This window comes from Mustela lutreola, chromosome 2 (assembly GCF_030435805.1).
Source record: "Mustela lutreola isolate mMusLut2 chromosome 2, mMusLut2.pri, whole genome shotgun sequence".
Lineage (NCBI taxonomy): Eukaryota > Metazoa > Chordata > Mammalia > Carnivora > Mustelidae > Mustela > Mustela lutreola.
In genome coordinates this window covers 102489813-102508478 of record NC_081291.1, presented here as the reverse complement: position 1 = coordinate 102508478, position 18666 = coordinate 102489813, and the positions used below count along the sequence as shown (strand labels likewise).

General features: G+C 41.4%; 1 protein-coding gene across 4 annotated transcripts in view; it reads right to left on the bottom strand.

Annotated features, from left to right (window-relative positions):
- Nucleotides 1–8493: 8493 nt before the first annotated feature.
- CASR (calcium sensing receptor) overlaps nt 8494–18666 on the bottom strand; it is a 76380-nt gene continuing 66207 nt past the window's right edge. For all 4 annotated transcript variants that reach the window (XM_059162819.1, XM_059162820.1, XM_059162821.1 and 1 more), the window contains exons 5-7: nt 16071–16301; nt 12778–12901; nt 8494–11459 (exon numbers count right to left, since the gene is read on the bottom strand). In XM_059162819.1, the coding sequence (XP_059018802.1) occupies nt 9943–11459; nt 12778–12901; nt 16071–16301 (1872 nt within the window). In that variant the 3' untranslated portion in view covers nt 8494–9942. The remainder of the gene's footprint in view (nt 11460–12777; nt 12902–16070; nt 16302–18666) is intronic.

Genomic DNA, 18666 nt, shown 5'->3' with positions numbered 1-18666 from the left:
TTTGTTGAACCAAGAAGGTATCTACAGTTGAACCAGGTGTATTAGAGGCTTCAGTTTAAGTCAAAATCTCTACTCTTGAGGCCTACTCTAAGTTAATGATGTTATAATGGGAAAATCTGCAACCTCCACCTTGGAGAAAGTCTGGAAGGAGATTGGGAGGGGCTTGCGCAGTAGACCAAGTAGTGATTTTGAAGGCATGGTCTTGAATTCCAAATAGCAGTTATTATAGGAGCCTGTGAGCTTAAGAACATCTTGGGAACCTCAGCTATGTGGTTGTGCCAAGTTTTAGCAAACTAGTGCTTTTGTGTATCCACACTGTGTTATTTATTCTTCCCAGTGGCCATTGCTACTTAGGAAGGAACCTCAGGGCAGTGGGAACCTAGAGCTTATCTTCAGCATGTTCTTAGATCCTGACTGAGAGGGCCACCTGCATGAGCAAACAGAGAAACTAGAGATACTGTGGAATATTTGGGAGTGAGGAGAGTTCATCACCCACATTAAGGAACCTGCAGGAGAGGGGACCCCAGCAATGGAGGGAATCTCTAAGGAACACATGGAAATACTCATGAGCAAGAGTAATCTGTAAAGACCTGCTGGGTATGAATCAGTATGGGGACTTTCCTGCCCAGTTTACTTTTTCTTTCTCTCTGTGCCCCATCCTTGAGAGGATAGCCATATATGTAAGGAGGAGAGGGCATAGCACTTGTGGGATAAATAGGGAAATGGCTGACCAGAGCCCTTTCCCTGACTAATGGCTTCTCTCTCTGCAGGAAGCTGGAGCTGAGGGAATGGGAGGGGGACTAAATTAAACCAAGAGTTTGACTATAACAAGAAACTAGACATTCGAATTACTGAATAGGATCTTGTATCACCTTACAGTTACCAGAAAAGTCATACCTAAGTTTTTCACTTAAGGAAAAGAGAATTAGGCCCAAGGAGCAGATTTAGGTGGATAGGAAAACAAAAATAAAGTTACTTTAGGATTATATCCCCTGAGTTTTGCTTTTTTGATAGGACTGTTAGAGTTGTGAAAGATCAGGACATAGATGTCTGGTGCCATAATTAGCGTGCTGGGGGAGAAGGGAAAGTCAAGAGACTAGAAAAGAGATTGAGAGATGCTAATAATATTTTGTGTGTTTTATATTTGGGTTACATTTACTTACCACATTTTTGTAACAAAGATGTGTGTTTTTAAAATTGTTCTTTGATACAGAAATAAATTGAATGGAAAAGGCCATTCAAAAAAATAAAATTATTTTTTGAATGTTTTATCTTCCACTTAAAACTTTAAAAAAAGCTTAGAAGTTTTTTCTTTTCTTTTTTAAAATCTTATTTATTTATCTTTAGAGAGAGCGAGCACAAATACAAGCAGGAGGGGCATAGGGAGAAGGAGAGAGGATGCCCAGCAGACTCTGCAGTGAACATGGAACCTGACATGGGGCTTGATCCTGTGACCCTGACATCATGACCCAAGCTGAAACCAAGAGTCAGGCGCTTAACAGACTCCACCACTCAGGCATCCCAACCTTTCACTTATTTAAGGTCACTTAATAGGGGCCAGGATGTAGGGAAATGGATTAACATGGTCCATAGCTTATCCAATCAAGAATTCTGATGGATTTAGCTCAAGAACTCACAAATGGTTTCTTCTCGTCTGCTGTCCACTATAATCTTGGCTTTATTCATCCTTAAATTGTAGATAAAATACTACATGTAGTCTCGTTTCTTTCTCTTTCCCTCCTTCCTTTTTTCTTTCTCTCTCTCTTTTCAATGATGTTATATAACATTGAAAAAGAAAGAAGCAAGCAGACAATACTCTGTTTTCCTTCCCTGTATTTTCTCTTCTTCCTTTTCAATGAAACTTCATTTGTGTTATTCTGCTTTCCCCCCTAACCTTACTTCTAAACTTGATGATGTGTTTTGATATAGTATACATGCTTGTCTTATCTGATGTTTGTGGCCTCTCTTGCAACGAGATTATAGTGTAATTTCCTTATCCATGCCCTGGATGTTGGGCATCTGGATTCTTTCTTCTTTGTATCCCAGAACCTCAGCAGTGTGTTAGTGCTCCCTTGGGTGCAGGCTCCAGGCATGTGGCTCAGGTGGGTTCTCATGTTGCTGGAATATGGTGCTGCTTAATTAATTGTTTCTTGTTGGATTATTTTCTTAGGGGTGTATACATAAAAGAGAAACTATTGGCACGAAGGCTGAGAAGGATCTTTATAGAAACTTTAAACCTTTTGCCAATGGACAATCCAGAAAATGAAACCAGCCTGGAGTTAATTTACCTAAGGATAGATCCTAATAGAGGACATCAGAAGATCCAGAGGGACTGGTCTTCATCAGCCTCCAAGAAGGCCTTTCTGATATGCTTCAAAGAATTACTTTTTGAAATTTGTTATAAATATCTTAATTTTATTTAAGTATTTTTTCTTTTCAACTACAATAGTTTTAGCTGCTTGGCAGACTTTCAGGTTCTTGTTTGAGTGTTTGATGGACTGACTTCTCTTGTGACAAACTGGGGCCAGTCAAATCACTGAATTTCTATTGTGTGATCTTTTTGGCTGATGAATTCTCATTTTTTGGGATTATTTTTAAAAACTTCTTCTATTATGGAAATTTTAAAATCGTAACAAAAGTAGAAGGAGTAGAAATATAGAGGCCCGTGTACTCATTACCCAGCTTCACCAACCATTAGCTTTGTGTTGTTCTTTCTTTTCTTCCTATATACTTATTTCTTCCTTACATTATGATATTTTATTTTATTTATTTATTTTTAAAGATTTATTTTGGAGAGAAAGCGCACATGAGTGTAGGGGCTGAGGAGGGGCAGAGGGAGAGAGAGTCTTAAGCAGACTCTGTGCTGAGTGCAGAGTCCAATGCCCAATGCAGGGGATTAATCTCAAGACCTTGAGATCCAAACTGAGCTGCAACCAGTGGGTTGGATGCTTAATGAATTGCACCACCCAGGTGCCCCAACACATTGTGATATTTTATTTTAAGATTTTATTTATTTATTTGAGAGAGAGACAGTGAGAGAGAGCATGAGCGAGGAGAAGGTCAGAGAGAGAAGCAGACTCCCTGTGGAGCCGGGAGCCCGATGGATGTGGGACTCGTTCCCGGGACTCCGGGATCATGACCTGAGCCAAATGCAGTCGTCCAACCAACTGAGTCACCCAGGCGTCCCCATTGTGATATTTTAAAGCAAATCCTAGACGTCATATGATTTCACCCATAAATACTTCACCCTACATCACATCTTATTGACTGACCATAGTACATATGGCAAAGCCAATAGAGTAAAATGTTAACAGTAAGTGAATTTGGGTAAAGGGTTATATGTGTGGTTTTGTAGTACTTACTTTTACACATTTTCTCTAAGTTTAAAAATTATTTCTAAATAAAAAGTAAAACAAATGAAAGAAAAAAAAAAACACCCAGCCAAACAAAAACATGACCATGATAATATCACATTTGATAATTTAAGAACACTTTTTTCTAGTTTTGCTACAAACCATGATTTTAGAAAGAAATTAATGGAAAAACCCAGATAAATATTAAAAGGAAAAGAAGAATCACTCATAATTTTAACACCCAGCACAATCACTATTTAATGATTATGTATTTTTCTCCAGGCTATTAAACAGACACAGGTACACACAGACAGATACATACAAAATATGCCTATCATTTAGAAAGTCAAATAGTACTAATGGGCTTAGGATCAAGCACATAATTCCCATCATTCCATCCCCTCCAGTATCCCCACCTGAAGTACTTTCCACGTTCTCTCTGTTATCTGCTGGCAGCCTCTAATGGCAAAATGCCAGCTGCAGCTCTATTTTCAGGGTAGTAACTTTTTATCTATCATAGCTGTTAAGATGAAAGGGAATCCTATGTTTCTTGCTTTTTCTCAGAAGAATGTATTTTTCATTTTCTGTTTGATCTTAAAAATGCCTTGTTTGTGAGCATGGTGTACTGCAAATTGGCATGTCTATCATCCTCTTGACCTTGTCCTAGCAGGTCTTTCTATACTGTAGAGGCTGGACAGCAAAAGCCACATTTCCAGACTCCCAGAGCCAGTGGGAAGCCTGGAAGGTTGAGGTGAATGGGCCAAGCACAGTTGCAGAAGAGTTTGGTTCCTCCAACTGCAATGAAGAGTCCAGTGTCCATTTCCCTGTGCCATGGGTACTAAGTAGAAGGCAGGGGAAATGGGTTTGCTAAAAGAACCCCATGGAGGGATTAGGTATTTCTCCTGGCCGCATTGTTCCTGATTGTGTAGCATCCAAGCTTGGATGATCATAATTTTATAAGCATTTTAATATCCTTGTAACAGATTTTTTTTTTTTTTTGCTTAGACTAGCTAGAATGAATTTTATTGTGTCCAGCTAAGAAACTTGATAGAAGACATTATTGAACTCTTTGAGATTCTAAAAGCAAATCTTCTAAACTTCAGTCATCTGTGGTTTTAATGGTTTTCTATCTTTTTCCTATACTCCTGAAGGGGGGAGGGAAACTTTTATGTCAGTTATTTTATTTGCCAAATAATTATGGCAGGTAATGTGGTATCCTCTTTCCATAAGAAACTGAGACAAATGAATTGGATACTTCGCCTAAGGACATATATAGTTTATGTGTTACGCTGTTTAGAATTCCACTCCTGGTGTTTCACGACTCCAGTACTAGACCTCTTCATGACTAACAATAAAAAATAGTCCCGAAGAGTCCTTGAGCTAATTATAGCCTGAGCAAAACTTTATAGTGGCAATTGACCTAATTAGATCATTCTTATTTAATATAGTTTGCTTATCTGCTTTAAACTTCACTCATAGCAATTTTAAATTCTTTTCTTAATTTTTCTGATACAATTTTGTGCTTAATATACAAAACTTGGGAACTGCAGATAATTCTAAAGAGGTGGAAATGATCGGTCCGCCACAAGCAGCAATGTCTAAAAACATCTGAATATTTTTATAGGTCAGATAGAAACAAAACACTTAAAGAAAATTGGGAGATTTTGAGCAATAACCACATCTTTGGGTTGATGTCAAGAATCACATTCTTCCAGAAACATTTCCTGATAATTCTATGAGGGATCAAATCCTGTTCCAACCCTGAGGGTTAATTCTTGGGCTTTGATCCATTATACTCACAAATATTTGCACTCCATCTGCTGGGAAATTAGTCCTAGAGTTAATTGTTTTATTAGTTCTAGCCTCCTACTCTAGGTAGTGATCCAGGTAGCTAATGCCCCAGTTTCAGAAGGAGATTGCTGGTAATAATTTCTATTGCTCCCCTATCCATTTCCTCTAATTCAGCTCTTGTTATAAACAGGTATCCTTACCTCTATTCCAAACTCTCCCCACTCTAGTGCATGATTCAGGGGAGGGGATGGATATGGTGGTCATTTCAGCACAGGAGGTGGTCCCCCTTGCCCACTTGATGCCTAAATACGCTAGTCCCTAAATACACTTTCTGCTTGTTCTGCCCAGTCTCCTGCCCCTATTTAGTCTTTTCTAATTGTTCTCCACTTACACCACTAGCTGAGCAGCTCCCCTCAAGGCTAAAATTCTTCTCTCTGTCTTTGGAATTCACCTTTGTTCCGTGACTCATCCAACCCTGTACTTGTTGTATTCCTGACCCCTACCTCATTCCTTGCAATGATAGCAAACTTCTCACTACAACTGCTGGTATTTTCCCATGATCCAGGACAGGAGAGCCAGGGTATCCTGGAAAACAGTGATTACAATAACTTTCTTCCATCTACGCCAATTCCACCCACCTTCAAGATTCATTTTATCTTCAGTGGACTCTTAAAATGACTGTCCAGGCTCAGGCCAGGGGTGATTAACCAGCACCCCTTACTGGTGTTCCTTTGCTCTGCTAGCCCAGATGTGTTCAGGTACAGGAGGTAACAGAAGAAAACTGGCTCTATGCAGAGCTAACCCACAGCTTCTATGACTTTACCCAGTCCCAAAGGAAAAATAACATTGGTCAGAAATGCAACTTCCAAAAGGAGAAAGGAGAAAGATGGAGGGAAGTCTGATTTCCTCAGAATTGAAACTAATGCAGTTAGACTTTTGGTGATCATAGGGACTTTCAGAGTGATAATGTCACATGCTGATTGTTACCTGTGGTGTTCTAATGTAAATTCTTAAAATCTGGGAAATGCTTTCATTTGAGTGAAAATTCTTCATAACTATATAATTCATTTTTATTTTCAAAAGAAAGATAAACAGTTTTCCATTGCCAATGGATTCTAAAGAATCTTAAAAAAAAAAACCTCTTGACTTACTTTATACAAGAGAGGAAACACACCGTTGTTTGTTGAGGCTACTGTTTTTTAGCTTTCTGCTACTAACAGGTGAGATTGAGAGCAAATGGCTGTTAATTATCTAAAACTGAAACCCAGAAAGACTAAGAACATAAGGTTTATACTTCCCAAATAGATTTGAAGGAATAGAATATGGGGTAGAACTTTCTTTTGGGAGGAGAGAGAAAGAGCTAGTTGGTGGCGAGAGCAGATGGATCTCTGAGAAAACCCTGACCTGTTCCTTGAGCCAAAAAAACTCAGGAAAGGGAGGACAGTAAAAATTTATCAGTTTCCCATTGCTTCTGTAACAGTACCACAAACTTACTGGTTTAAAACAACATAAATTTATTATCTTACAGTTCTGGAGACCAGCAGCCCAAAAAGGCCCCTGCTGGACTAAAATCAAAGTCTTGACAGGGCTGGTTTCTCCTGGAAGCTCTGGGGAGATGATTTATTTTTTATTTTTTTTTTTTTGCCTTTTCAGCTTCTAGAAGCCGCCTGTGTCTCTTGGCTATCCTTCCCCTCCATATTCAAAAGTAGCAATGATGTGCGGAGTCTTTCCCGCATCACATTATTCTGATGCTGATTCTCTGCTTTTCTCTTCCACTTTTGAGGAGCTGGTGATGATATTGGGCCCACATGAATAATTCAAAATAATCTCCCCATCAAGGTTGACAGATTAGCATCCTTAATCCCATCTACAACCTTACTTCACTCTTGCCACATAATTTGTCATTGTAGGTTTTGGGGATTAGGGCGTGGGCATCTTTGAGGGGCTGTTATTCAGCCTTCAACCAATTCCTGTACAGATCTGGAGACACGCGCCCTCTCTTCCCTCTGGCACCTTTGTGGAGACAGCAGCGAAGTAGAGACCAGGAAGGAGGGGCCTGGGAGCTGCCAGGCAGTTCCCAGGCCCCAGTGTTCTCTATTCATGAGAAAGCTGGCAGGCCTGGGAGGATACTATGGTTGGGACAAAGTAATGCAGCTGTGAAAATCACCGTGGATCCCATGACTGGGGACCATGTGGGGATGCAAGGCCCCAGAGGATGCCGGTGTGGAGGTGTAACAATTACAGAGGGCCCAAGAAGAATGTTCTCAGAGATGTCAGTTGGAGTTGTTGATGTTTGACGAACACCAGCTCCCTTTTCACTAAAAGCCCTCACGGAAGGGGGAGGCCTCTGAAGCGATTCAGAAAACTCTGAAGTTACTGAGAATACCCTAATTTAATTAAGATAAATTGGGCTGTCACTAGGCTGAATGGGAATTTGAGATAGAAACTAGGTTGTTACAGAAAAATAAAGTTCATGTTTCACCCTGCTGATTTTGTCTGAGAGTTGTGCCTGCGGCATGTAAATGAGGACAATGATGTCGAGTTTACCGTTCTGACAAGAATATTGGGAAATACTGTTTTATTTGTAAGCACTTGGTGAAATGGAGCTTAATGTAAATGTTGTGTGTTTTCTAGATGAGCCCCCTCCAGATCAGCAACATGGATGTTGCTGATGAAGGATGAAGGGGTGACATTTTGTACAGCGAAATGTGTTTCTACATGGCTATTTTGTTGCATAAAAGCCAAGCCCTCAAACTTTTCAGTTACCTTTGTTTGTTTGTTTTTGTTTTTGTTTTAAGGTGAAGTAAAATGTTGAATGTAAATCTTCACTTAGCTCTGTGCCTTGCTCAGTGGTATGAGGAGGGCAGGAGCAGCAGGTGGGGCCTGAGGCCAGGGCCCTTCCTGGCTTGGGGAGCAGATACCTCACCAGCATCTTCCAGTCACGCACCCACACGGTGTCCTAGAATGTGCCAGAGGAAGAAGTCATCAAGAGCTGTGAAGTTGAAGCCTCACATAGATTTAGTTGCTATATTTTGGCTTTCCTTAAGAGCAGCATTTAGAGTGATCTAAGAAACTACTGCCAAACTGGTGACCGTCTTCCCTTGGTGCTGGAACCAGAGAAGCAGAGCATGGGGACCTTTGGGGGTCTGACTGACTTTTTGGCTTTGCCACCCAGAGCCAGTGTTGCTAGGACTGACCCAATCCCTTGAACCAGGTCCCAGAATTCTTGGGGGTTATTATGAAGGAAGATTTTGTCCTCAGTGGACTTGTCATTAAAATCTGAATGGTAAACAAATAAGTTTTGTTTTATATTCTAAGCAAGTGAAAAAAATAATTGCAGTATCAGTAATAATATTAACTAATATTTATTGAGTGTTTATTATGTGCTAGGCACCATGCTAAAGTACTTTACATACATTATCTTGTTTAATTCACATAAGCGCTCTGTGGGGAAAGAATGATTATTACCTTTATTTTAGAGACAAAGAAATTAGGGTTTAGTGAAATTAAGGTTCCCTGCCTGTGGTCACCCAACTTGTAAGTGACTGGCTTGAACCCAGGTCTCTCTGACTCCAGACCCTGAATGCTCAGAAGAAGCTGTGCCATTCAATCACTTTAACCACCCATAGGCAGATCCCCATTTCTGGAGGGAATACAGGTATGGTATTTGGTGTGTGTGTGTGGAGGGGGAGTGCCAGGCTAAGGTTCTATGAGACATCTCTTGGAATCACACTTTCTTATCCCAGCAACTGGTAGAGGTTAATGATTGGAAGCTTATTCTCCACAGGGTCAGGTGTGGATCCGGCTTCAGAAAGCCTTGGGGGCAGGATGGGGGGAATTTCTGGATCCCTGGGACTCACTTGGTCTTAGTTCATGGCGGTGAAGGTGGTGAGGTGGGCAAGGGTGGGCAAGGAGCTCAATAATACTGCCTTTTATTAACCAGACTGTGACATTTTTTTTCCAGTTTATATTGTCCATGAACTATTATAACAGAAGCATTTTCTTAAAGATAAAACTAGATGTTAGAATATTAATTACAGATACAGCTCATTGGATTCACGGGTCCCTTCCCAGCAATCTGAGGTGATTCTTGTGATCCTGGAATCTAAACATGGCATCATTATCATATTCTTGACCAAATGCAGTTTGTACAGGAGGGATGCTAACCTTCTAGATGTTACATGATAGCAGCAGCAAGTAGGAGACCAAATATCTTACAGTTTTCATAAATAGGAGGGGACATGTTCACCTTATGGTTTTGAACATTTGAAGTTCTTCCCATTGTCGAGGTGCTGGACAGCACTGGTGACGTTCTGTCTTTCAGACTCTTAAATTTAGTGGTGGCCAGCCTGATGTTTTGTCACTCTGCACACTTTTGTCTCTGGGCCAGGGTGTCTGCAATGTTCAGAGTAGGCATTTCAGTGTTAAGGGAAAAAGAAGGGAATAGGTGGGTTGCTTACAGCCTTTGTTTCATCTCTTGGCTTTTGGGTGAATTGAACAGAGGACGAGAGCAGAGAAGAGACGTGAGGAGCAAATCTGATTATGGTGTTCTCAATACTCTGACATAGCCAACCACAGAGTCGCGCGGCTCCTCTTCTTTTTTTTTTTTTTAATTTTAAAGGGAACATGAGTCAATTCACTGTTATTTCAAACAGTTCAACAAAGTATGAGGTGTTTGGTGTGTTTTATTCCTCCTTCCACAAAAGAAAGGAGTCTGGGGTGATTCCTCATTCCTGTCAGAGAATGTGTTCCCAGGAAACCCTTCTGGATCCTCCCTGACTGGCCATCTTCTTCCATTTTACGAATGCAGTATGTTTTCTGTGACAGTGCTACCTCCACTGCTGATGACAAAGCTTTGTGAACTGGACACTACAAGTGCCGGGGACATCTCCTCGGGGTCTTCTGTCTCTGGTCGGTGGTCCCCACCCACAGGCCCTTGCAGGCCTGTCTCCTGCACAGTCAGTTCTGAGTCTGTCTCTCCACACTGCAGCGGGAGCAATGCCTGGTGTCTGCTCAGGGTCTCATTGCTTCTCTGGGCCTCCAGGGAGTTCTGGTGTGTGGAATTCCTGTGAGCCATGGCACTCTTCTGAGGCTCGTCAAAGCTCAGTGAGAAGGTGACGGTGCCACTGCCAAAGATGACCTTCTGCTTGCACCTGGGCTGAGGCTGTGGCTGTGGCTGCGGCTGCTGCTGGAGAGTCAAGGGTTGCTGTGGCTGCTGCTCTTGCTGGGTCAGGGCCAGTGGCTGCTGCTGCTGCTTCTGCCTCTCGGGCTGTGGGAAGGGGTCTTCACTGTTGCTCTTGCTGCTGATGGAGGAGGAGGGTGTGGAGCCCGTGGAGCCCCCGAGGCTGCTGGACCGCTTGCGGGAGACGTTGCTGCGGCGCAGTGTGGCCCGGGCTGCCACCTTGAAAGCATGAGCAGCAGTGCTGCAGCGCACCTCCTCAATGGTGTTACGGGATGGCTTGAAGAGGATGATGTAGACCTTGTTGAAGAAGATGCAGGCCAGCAAGCCAAAGCTGGCTGCCAGGATAGCGATCACTTCCACGGCAGAGACAAACTTGCCGTAGGTGCTGGCGTAGGCTGGAATGAAGGAGATCCAGACGATGAAGAAGATGAGCATGCTGAAAGTGATGAACTTGGCTTCATTGAAGTTCTCTGGCAGCTTCCGGGACTTGAAGGCAAAGAAGAAGCAGATGGCAGCCAGCAGGCAGGTGTAGCCAATCAAGAAGCCCAGTGCCATAAGTGAGCCCTCATGGCATGTGATAAAAATGATCTCATCCTCCAGCTCATGGTTGCGGTAGCTTGAGGGTGGGGCGGTATAGAGCCAGATGACACAGATGACGATCTGCATGAAAGTGCAGAGAAAGACCAGCAGGAACTGCAGGTTGAGCCCCCACCACTTGCGGTGGAAGCTCGTGGGGATTTTGGCTTCAAACACCAGCAGGACACGGTTGGTTTTCACCAGGATGCATGATATGCAGAGCACGAAGCTGATGCCAAAGGCTGGCTGGCGCAGGCGGCATGTCCAGTCCTGGGGCTCACCAATGAAGAACAGGGAGCTAGAGAAGCAGCAGAGCAAGGAGAAGAGGAGGAGGTAGGAGAGCTCTCGGTTGGTGGCCTTGACGATGGGTGTGTTACGAAACTTGATGAAGACACCCAGCACGAAGGCTGTCAGGAAAATCCCCAGCACGGCAAAGAGAGTGAGTGCAATCCCAAAGGGCTCTGTCCAGGACAGAAACTCAATCTCTTTGGCAATGCAGGAAGTGTGATTTTCGTTGGACCAGAAGTCATCGGGGCACTTGTCACAGGCACTTGCATCTGTAAATTATTCCAGGAAAGAGTTAGATACTGTATGGCATAGACTGTAATTTGTGAGTTTGGGTGTGGTGGTAAGGGTATACAGGTTATTGGATGTGGTCACTTTAAATTTTCTTTGTTGATGAAATAACTGTGATTTTTACATTACAAACACACTGAACTTTGACTTATGTTTAATAATATACTTATTTAATTTCATGTATTTATAATAGTTCTGTTATTTTTTCCTTTATACACAGTGGGGGGTCATGCCACATGTTTTCCTTAGATGGCTGATGGCTTATAGCAGGGAATGATCCATCTTGCTGGACAGGTGGCTACCTACACACTAGGTGTCTAGCATAGTTCATCCACTTTCTATAATGATATGCACTCAGCCTGACTCATTTTGCATATATGGATGGGCTCTGTGGACATGTCAGAATAGACTTCCTCTTAGAGCAAGGGAGAGTATCCCACACAAAAGACCTTGCCTTGCTTACTCCATATCTATGCCTTTTCAGTGAGGGAGTCTGCAGACTCATTCAGACAATAGACATTTATTAAGTCTCTTCTATGTCCCAAACAGCATGCAGTTTTGGGGAGTAAAAGAAGCATGGGCTTTCAGTCAGCGATTTGGATGGGAATCCTGGCTCTGCCATTTACTAGCTGTGTAGATTTGGTCAGGCTCCTTAACCTCTCTGAGTCTCAGTTTCATCTCTGAGTCATCTCTGTAATGGAAACAATAATCCCATTATTGTGGTGAGGATGAAATGAAATAATAATAATAACAACAATTACATTTAATATTTATAGGGTGCCTCCAATATGTCAGGTAAGGTTTTTATTTAATATTTATCTAGAACTTACCACTTGCTAAACTAACATTAACTCATTTAATTTCCCAAACTCTATAAAATGGGCTTATTTTTCCCATGTTATAGATGAAGAAACTGAGGCACAGGAAAAGCATAAGTAGACAGCAAATGCAATGCCAAGCACCCAGCAGGCAATATATCATGGCCTATGAACTCTGTAGTCTGGAACAGACAGAACTTTGTCTATTCAGGGTTCCTGAGCTATAAGAAAAGGAATACAATGTTGAAGAGTGGTATCAAAGTAAAAGAAAGATGTCTAAGCTTTTATAGTATTACAAGACATCTAATATTTCTTTTCTATCCCCCTCAGTGCTTGGCCCAATGTGACTTTCAGGCATACCTTGTTCAGTGAGAAACTGCTAAGTACCTGCTCAGCATAGCCCTTTCAGGGACATCACTGACCTGAGGGCCCCAAAGTGGACAAGGCTTTGTGTGGTGTCCATATGGGCATGTTCCTTTACCTGTTTCATCACTGTATTCCCCATCAGGACACTCCACACACTCAAAGCAGCAAGTGGGCTCCCCCTCAATGATTCCTTTCCTGGTCCCTGCCAGGCAGTCTCGACTGCAGTTGGAAAATGGCACCTGGAGAACCGAGAGCACAAAAGTGAAGGGCTGCAGCTATGGAATCAGGTTCACAGCTCCTTTTACGTAAGTACAGGGGAGGAGTTTGTGCACAAGGACCAGTACAACAGACTTCAGGCCCATTCCAGACAGAGGAAGCTCCAGAGATCCTTGTTCCTGTTATTTATGAAAAGGAGAGATGTCCATGGGCAAGTGCCTGCACCTGTGCATGCACACACACACACACACACACACACACTCACTCATGGGATTCTGGAAAGATTAGTTGTTGAGACTCCACACAGTGACCAAAATCCACTTTAAATAATCCCCTGTTCCATTCCCTCCAAGTCTCAGAATGGGACACCTGTTTACTTTCCATGGAAACAGTAGTTTAAGACAAACTAAAAGATACAGGGACATGGACCTACACACGATAGGACAATTACAAGGGGGAGATGCTGAGATGAGAAATTTGTTTGGAAAATGAGACTTTGAACTTTGTAGTGAATTGTAATTCCTGCAATTTTATTTTAGGCTTTATAGGGAGACTTCTGAGATACTTGTAACCATTCAGCAAGGAAGGCAGGACAGGCATAGAGGGGTCAAAAGTAAATGGATCAGAAAGATATGTCAGGCAATTACTATCCAAAAGAAATCTGCAATAGTTTATATATTAGTTTCAGGTAACAGGTAACAGAGATTTTATTTATTTGTTTATTTCCCTAGTGGACTCAGGGTGCATGGAATTTGATTGATCATAATCCTTGGTTTTTTTCCCTATCATGTTTTTATTTATTATTTATTCACTATTTATCCATGTTTCAATCTCTTTTAGTCATTTTTAATGATTACCACCCAAAACAAAAGCTTGGACCAGGACAATAACCTACACCTAACTGTATGGTTTCCTCTATCACTTGCTTCCTCCCCCACCAGATATTCATAACCGAGATGATCACTATTCTATGTTTACCACAGGCAAATAACACTAAACTTTCAAGGAACAGATGAATTTATCTTACGTAAACTCTACCAAAGTTAAAAAAAAAAAATAAAGAAAGGAACACCTAACTCTTTCTTATAAGGGCAGTGTAACCCTGATTCCAAAACTGAACAAGAGCAGTATGAAAAAGAAAAAAAGAAATTACAGTCTCATCTCACTACTTTGTCTTCAGAAGCAGACCTGAGTTGAGAATCTATGTACAGGTAGTTTATAAAGAAAGTTCTTTCAAGGGAACCGGGAAGAGAATGGAGAAAGTCAGACACAGAAGGTAAGAAGACAACAAGGGTGTGATCTTGAGCAAAGACCCTCAAAGATTAGCTTCTGCCTGATCCCACAGGAGAACCCTCAACTCTAAGTTATTCTTCAGAGCTCTCCTGACCTGAGGAAAAGGGAGCCAGGGCTTTCATACTTCCACACCACTAATTTTTAAGGGTCATCTTAGGGAAATGTAAATTCCTAGGCTCTTCTACCTCTCTGAGCCTGTGGGCAAAGTGGGATCCATTAGCCTGCTGGTTGTCTCCTGAAAAAGAGTGGTGAGTTCTGGTTATTGGAAGGAAAAATACACCGAAGTCTGGAGCTATATACTAAGTATAAGGAATCTGAAAGGATCTGGAAAGAATGTAACTGTTTTTCACCACTTGAAAAAAGATGAAAAGTACTAAAACAATTAACAAACTCAAAGGACTTAAGAAACAATATATATCATGATCATGTTGGGTTTATGCCAGCAATGCAAACAAGTTTATCATTAGAAAAATCTATAGGTGTCATCCCCTGCCTTAATAAGTTAATGCAGAAAAATCATATGATCATCAATAGATGAAGAAAAAACATTTGATGAAATTCAACATGAACTCATGATTAGAAACTTAACTGAGAAAGGAGTTAGGAAGAAATATCTTTAACTTGTAAAGGATGATACAGAAAATTCTTAGGTAAACATCATTCTATATGAGAAAATATAAGAAGCATTTCTTTTAAAACAAGAATGCCCGCTATCACCACTATTATTAAACATTGTGGAGTTCATAGCTAGTGGAATAAGACAAGAAAAATAAGGGCATAAATATTGGAAATAACTCAATAAAACTTATTATTTGCAGATGATATGATTGTCCACATAGAAAACTTAAAAGAAATAAAACCAGATTGTTAGAAATAATTGGGGAGCTGCCCGAAACTAAAATGCTAGACTTCTCATATCCGAATTTCGTTAGTTTTTCTTAGAAAGATACTTCACCTTTTGTTTGATTTTGGTTGACTGCCAGATCCTTAAATGGTTGTTTTTGACAGTTTTGTCTAATTTATTGCTTCATCATTTCAGAAGCTCTACTTCTGCCTCATTCCATGTGATCATGTCAGATAACATGGCAGAGCTCATGCTATTTTCAAAGTGTCTCCTTAATAAGACTCTTCCCTTCTCTTCCCACCTATCTGCATGGTTTAGAGAAATCTTACAAAGTTAAACACATGGAAAACAATAATATAATTTCTTTGTTCTAACAGAAAAGAAATAACTGATTTGACAAGAAGTTTTTAAAAAAAAAACCCAAATAGAAGATGACTGGCATTATCTTCTAATGAAAGAGGGATAGAAAGGGCAGTATTGGACCTGAGGATTTCTAAGTTTCCTGGGACCCTGGGGAGGGAAGAAAAGGAGAAGAAATAGTGAAGGATGGTACACATTAGCACTCTCAAACATCGTAACACAGTACTCTCAGAGATTTTCTCTTTCCCAAGTCATCAACCCATATATATTCTAAGAAATTGTCCTTTTGATTTATAAGTCCATCTTGAGCTATTTGGATGACAGGGAACTAACTGTGAATAGTCCAGGCTCTGCCTTGAATGATGTTTATGTTTGCTTAAATATTTTGCACTAGTTGGGGAAAGTTTTAGACAAGAAAATTGTTAGCTATTTAGCCAAGGAGTCAGATTTATAAAGAATAAATTTTCCAATATAGTAGGTATGGGGCTCAGGTTCTGAGGATTCTCCTCTTTAGTGTACTAAACACTGATAGATTTCACAGAGAACCTTGGCAGTGCACAGTTAGTGAGTTGAAGGATGTGGACTTACCATTTTTCAAGTCCAGTGGTGAAGCCCAACCCTCTTCCCCCCAAGGCCGAGCACAATTTCCTCGGCGCATGGTAGAGCCATCTGTTGTTCTGGTGGAGAGCACATACCTCCCTGGAGAACCCACTCCACAAGATTTTCTCTTCATTGATGAAGAGCCTTTCTCCTTTCTTGGCATAGACGTTGTAATAGCCGACTTCCTTAAACACTATGGAACCATCCTCTGGGGAGAGGTGCCAGTTGATGATGGAATAGTTCCCCATCAGGTCACCACATTCATCGAAAGTCACCTGCTCCCCCATATTGTTGGTAAAGTTTAGGTGCCGGAGGTGCTTCAGGACCTAAAGAGGAATGAAGATTCTGAGTACAAGCCACAAGGCTGCCATGTATGGTTAAATATTTTGGGAAGAGACACTTTTTCTAATTTACACTAAGGTACTTGCATGTGTTAGCAACAGCCCCGGTAAGCCATGGGCTTTACTTGGTATTCAAATTGAAACACTTTCTTGAAGTCAGGCAAATAGTACTGTCACCTCCATTTTTTTTTTTTTTTTTTTGATGGGGAAAGTGAGGCATAGAAATGGAAGTATCTTGTTTAGGGTCACACAGTTAGCAAATGGTGTAAAGCCTGTGTTCTTAACAGCTGTGCTCTGTTGTTGCATCATTAGGCTTCTGGCTTTGCTTCCCGTATGCCCCTGATGTGGCTTGGAGGAGGCAGTGGACACTCAGCCCCTTCCATGTGGGACATGCCAGGGGTCACTGAGCCACCAAGAGAGATTAAGACACAGTCCTGCCTATGAATGTAGGGATGCTTGCTTCTGCTGTACCTCACAAGTCACTGGGCTTTATCATTCTCTAACTCTGAGCATGTTTTTTTACTTTTGTAAGGAGAGTGCTGGGCCAAAGAGGCTACAGGGTCTCTACAAACCTTGGTATGGACTTCTTCTATTCTGTGGTTTGGTGGTCTCAGAAGTACATCTAGAGGCACTTCTCCCTTTTATCATAAAAACCAGCATCTAATTTGACACTGGGAAAAAATTTTGGGTTGATTTTGTCTAGTGGATGGTCTGACTGGGGCCTAGCAGCCATTATCCATATTAATGTGCATGACAAACTCAGCTGATTGAGCTAGACCTTAAGTGTTCCACTACTTGAGGGCCGCTTTAATGTCCCATTCCATTCCAGAGTTGACACTGCTTTTTAATACATCGGTAATGAGATTATTTTCAGGAGTTACCTGAATTTTCTCAAAACAACTCTGGGACAAGTCTGGGGACAGAGTCTATGGCAGACCACATATGTACACGAACATAGCACCCTGGGTGCCTCACCTAACCTTCTCTGTGTGATTTACTCCTTTAGTGTTCTCATTGCTATCCTGCTATACTCTGGCCGCCCTGACTTTTGTACAGACCTATGGAGGAAAGGGGTTACCTTACTCCTTGCTACCTGTTCTTCTGCTCTGCAACCAGAACTGCTAAGCTATCCTCAAAAAGATGGAGACTGAATCCTCCTAAGGATTCATACCACCTGTGTTCTCCAGAGCTTTCCTCAATGGTCATCAATCTTATATTTCTTTCTTAATTTTTACTGAGCTCTTAATCCTGTCTGCAGAGTGGTACCCCAGATTTGCTCCTTTTTTATACATTCAGCTCTCCTTCTTTTTCCTCCTTGCTCTTGGAATGATCTGGCCTCCTATAAAGAGTGGTATCTGTGGTGTCACTTTTGTCTCTACCCCAACACAACCCTGTCCTGACACAGCTTTCTTCCCCTGAGAGGAATATACAGTCCTTCTACTCTGTAAGGCTAATGCTCTTTTGCAGTACTTAGAACCTCATTCCTTCCACCCACCCTGGAACTTTTCTGACATGGTCAATATCTGTCTCCATTCCACAATCATTCTCTTCCCACAACCTGCTGGGGATCTCTCATGTCTCAGAAGAAATGTGCTTCAAACTTCTCTAAGTAGCTTCCAAAACCTTCTATACTTTCATCCCACATACCCACCATTACTTTCAGTGCAAGGGTTTTATCCTAATTGTACAGGGTCCATGGTCATTTCCACAATTGTGCTAACTCTGTCTTTGCTCTGTTGTGTGTAAAAGGAGATGAAAAGAGTGGAGAGGCAGGGAACTACCTCTTGTTTATACTTCCTATGTGTCAGGCACTGTACTAATGCTTTACACAATATCTCTTTTAATCCTCACAACAACTCTGTTATTATCTTTATTTTATAGATGAGGAAACAGACATAGAGAGGTCAAGAAACTTGCCAGTCAGAAGCTAGGAAGTTCTTGAGCTATGATTGAAATATGAGCTCTTCCTACCACACCATCCCGCCTCTGATAGAAATTGTTTAGAGGGTCCATGGCAAGTATTTGTCAGTAATATTTCCTCATTAAATATATTTTTAAAAAAGCATCACTCTTATTTGAAGAATAATCTTAAAAACATATATAGTGGTAAAGCTAGAGTATTTAGTATAAATTTACTTTCTATTCAGGTTTAATTCCTTGGTTCTCAATTATGCCAGGCATCAAGCTCCCTTTATCCTTTTTTCTGTCTATAGGTTCTCTGCAGTGAAACTCTCCAGGCGTCAGTGGGTGAATAAGAAAAGGAACAGGGACAATCATTTTATAATTAAACGGTTTTCTTCTACATTGGTCAAATTGGGCAGAAAAGTGACTCAAAGATAATCATTGGCTA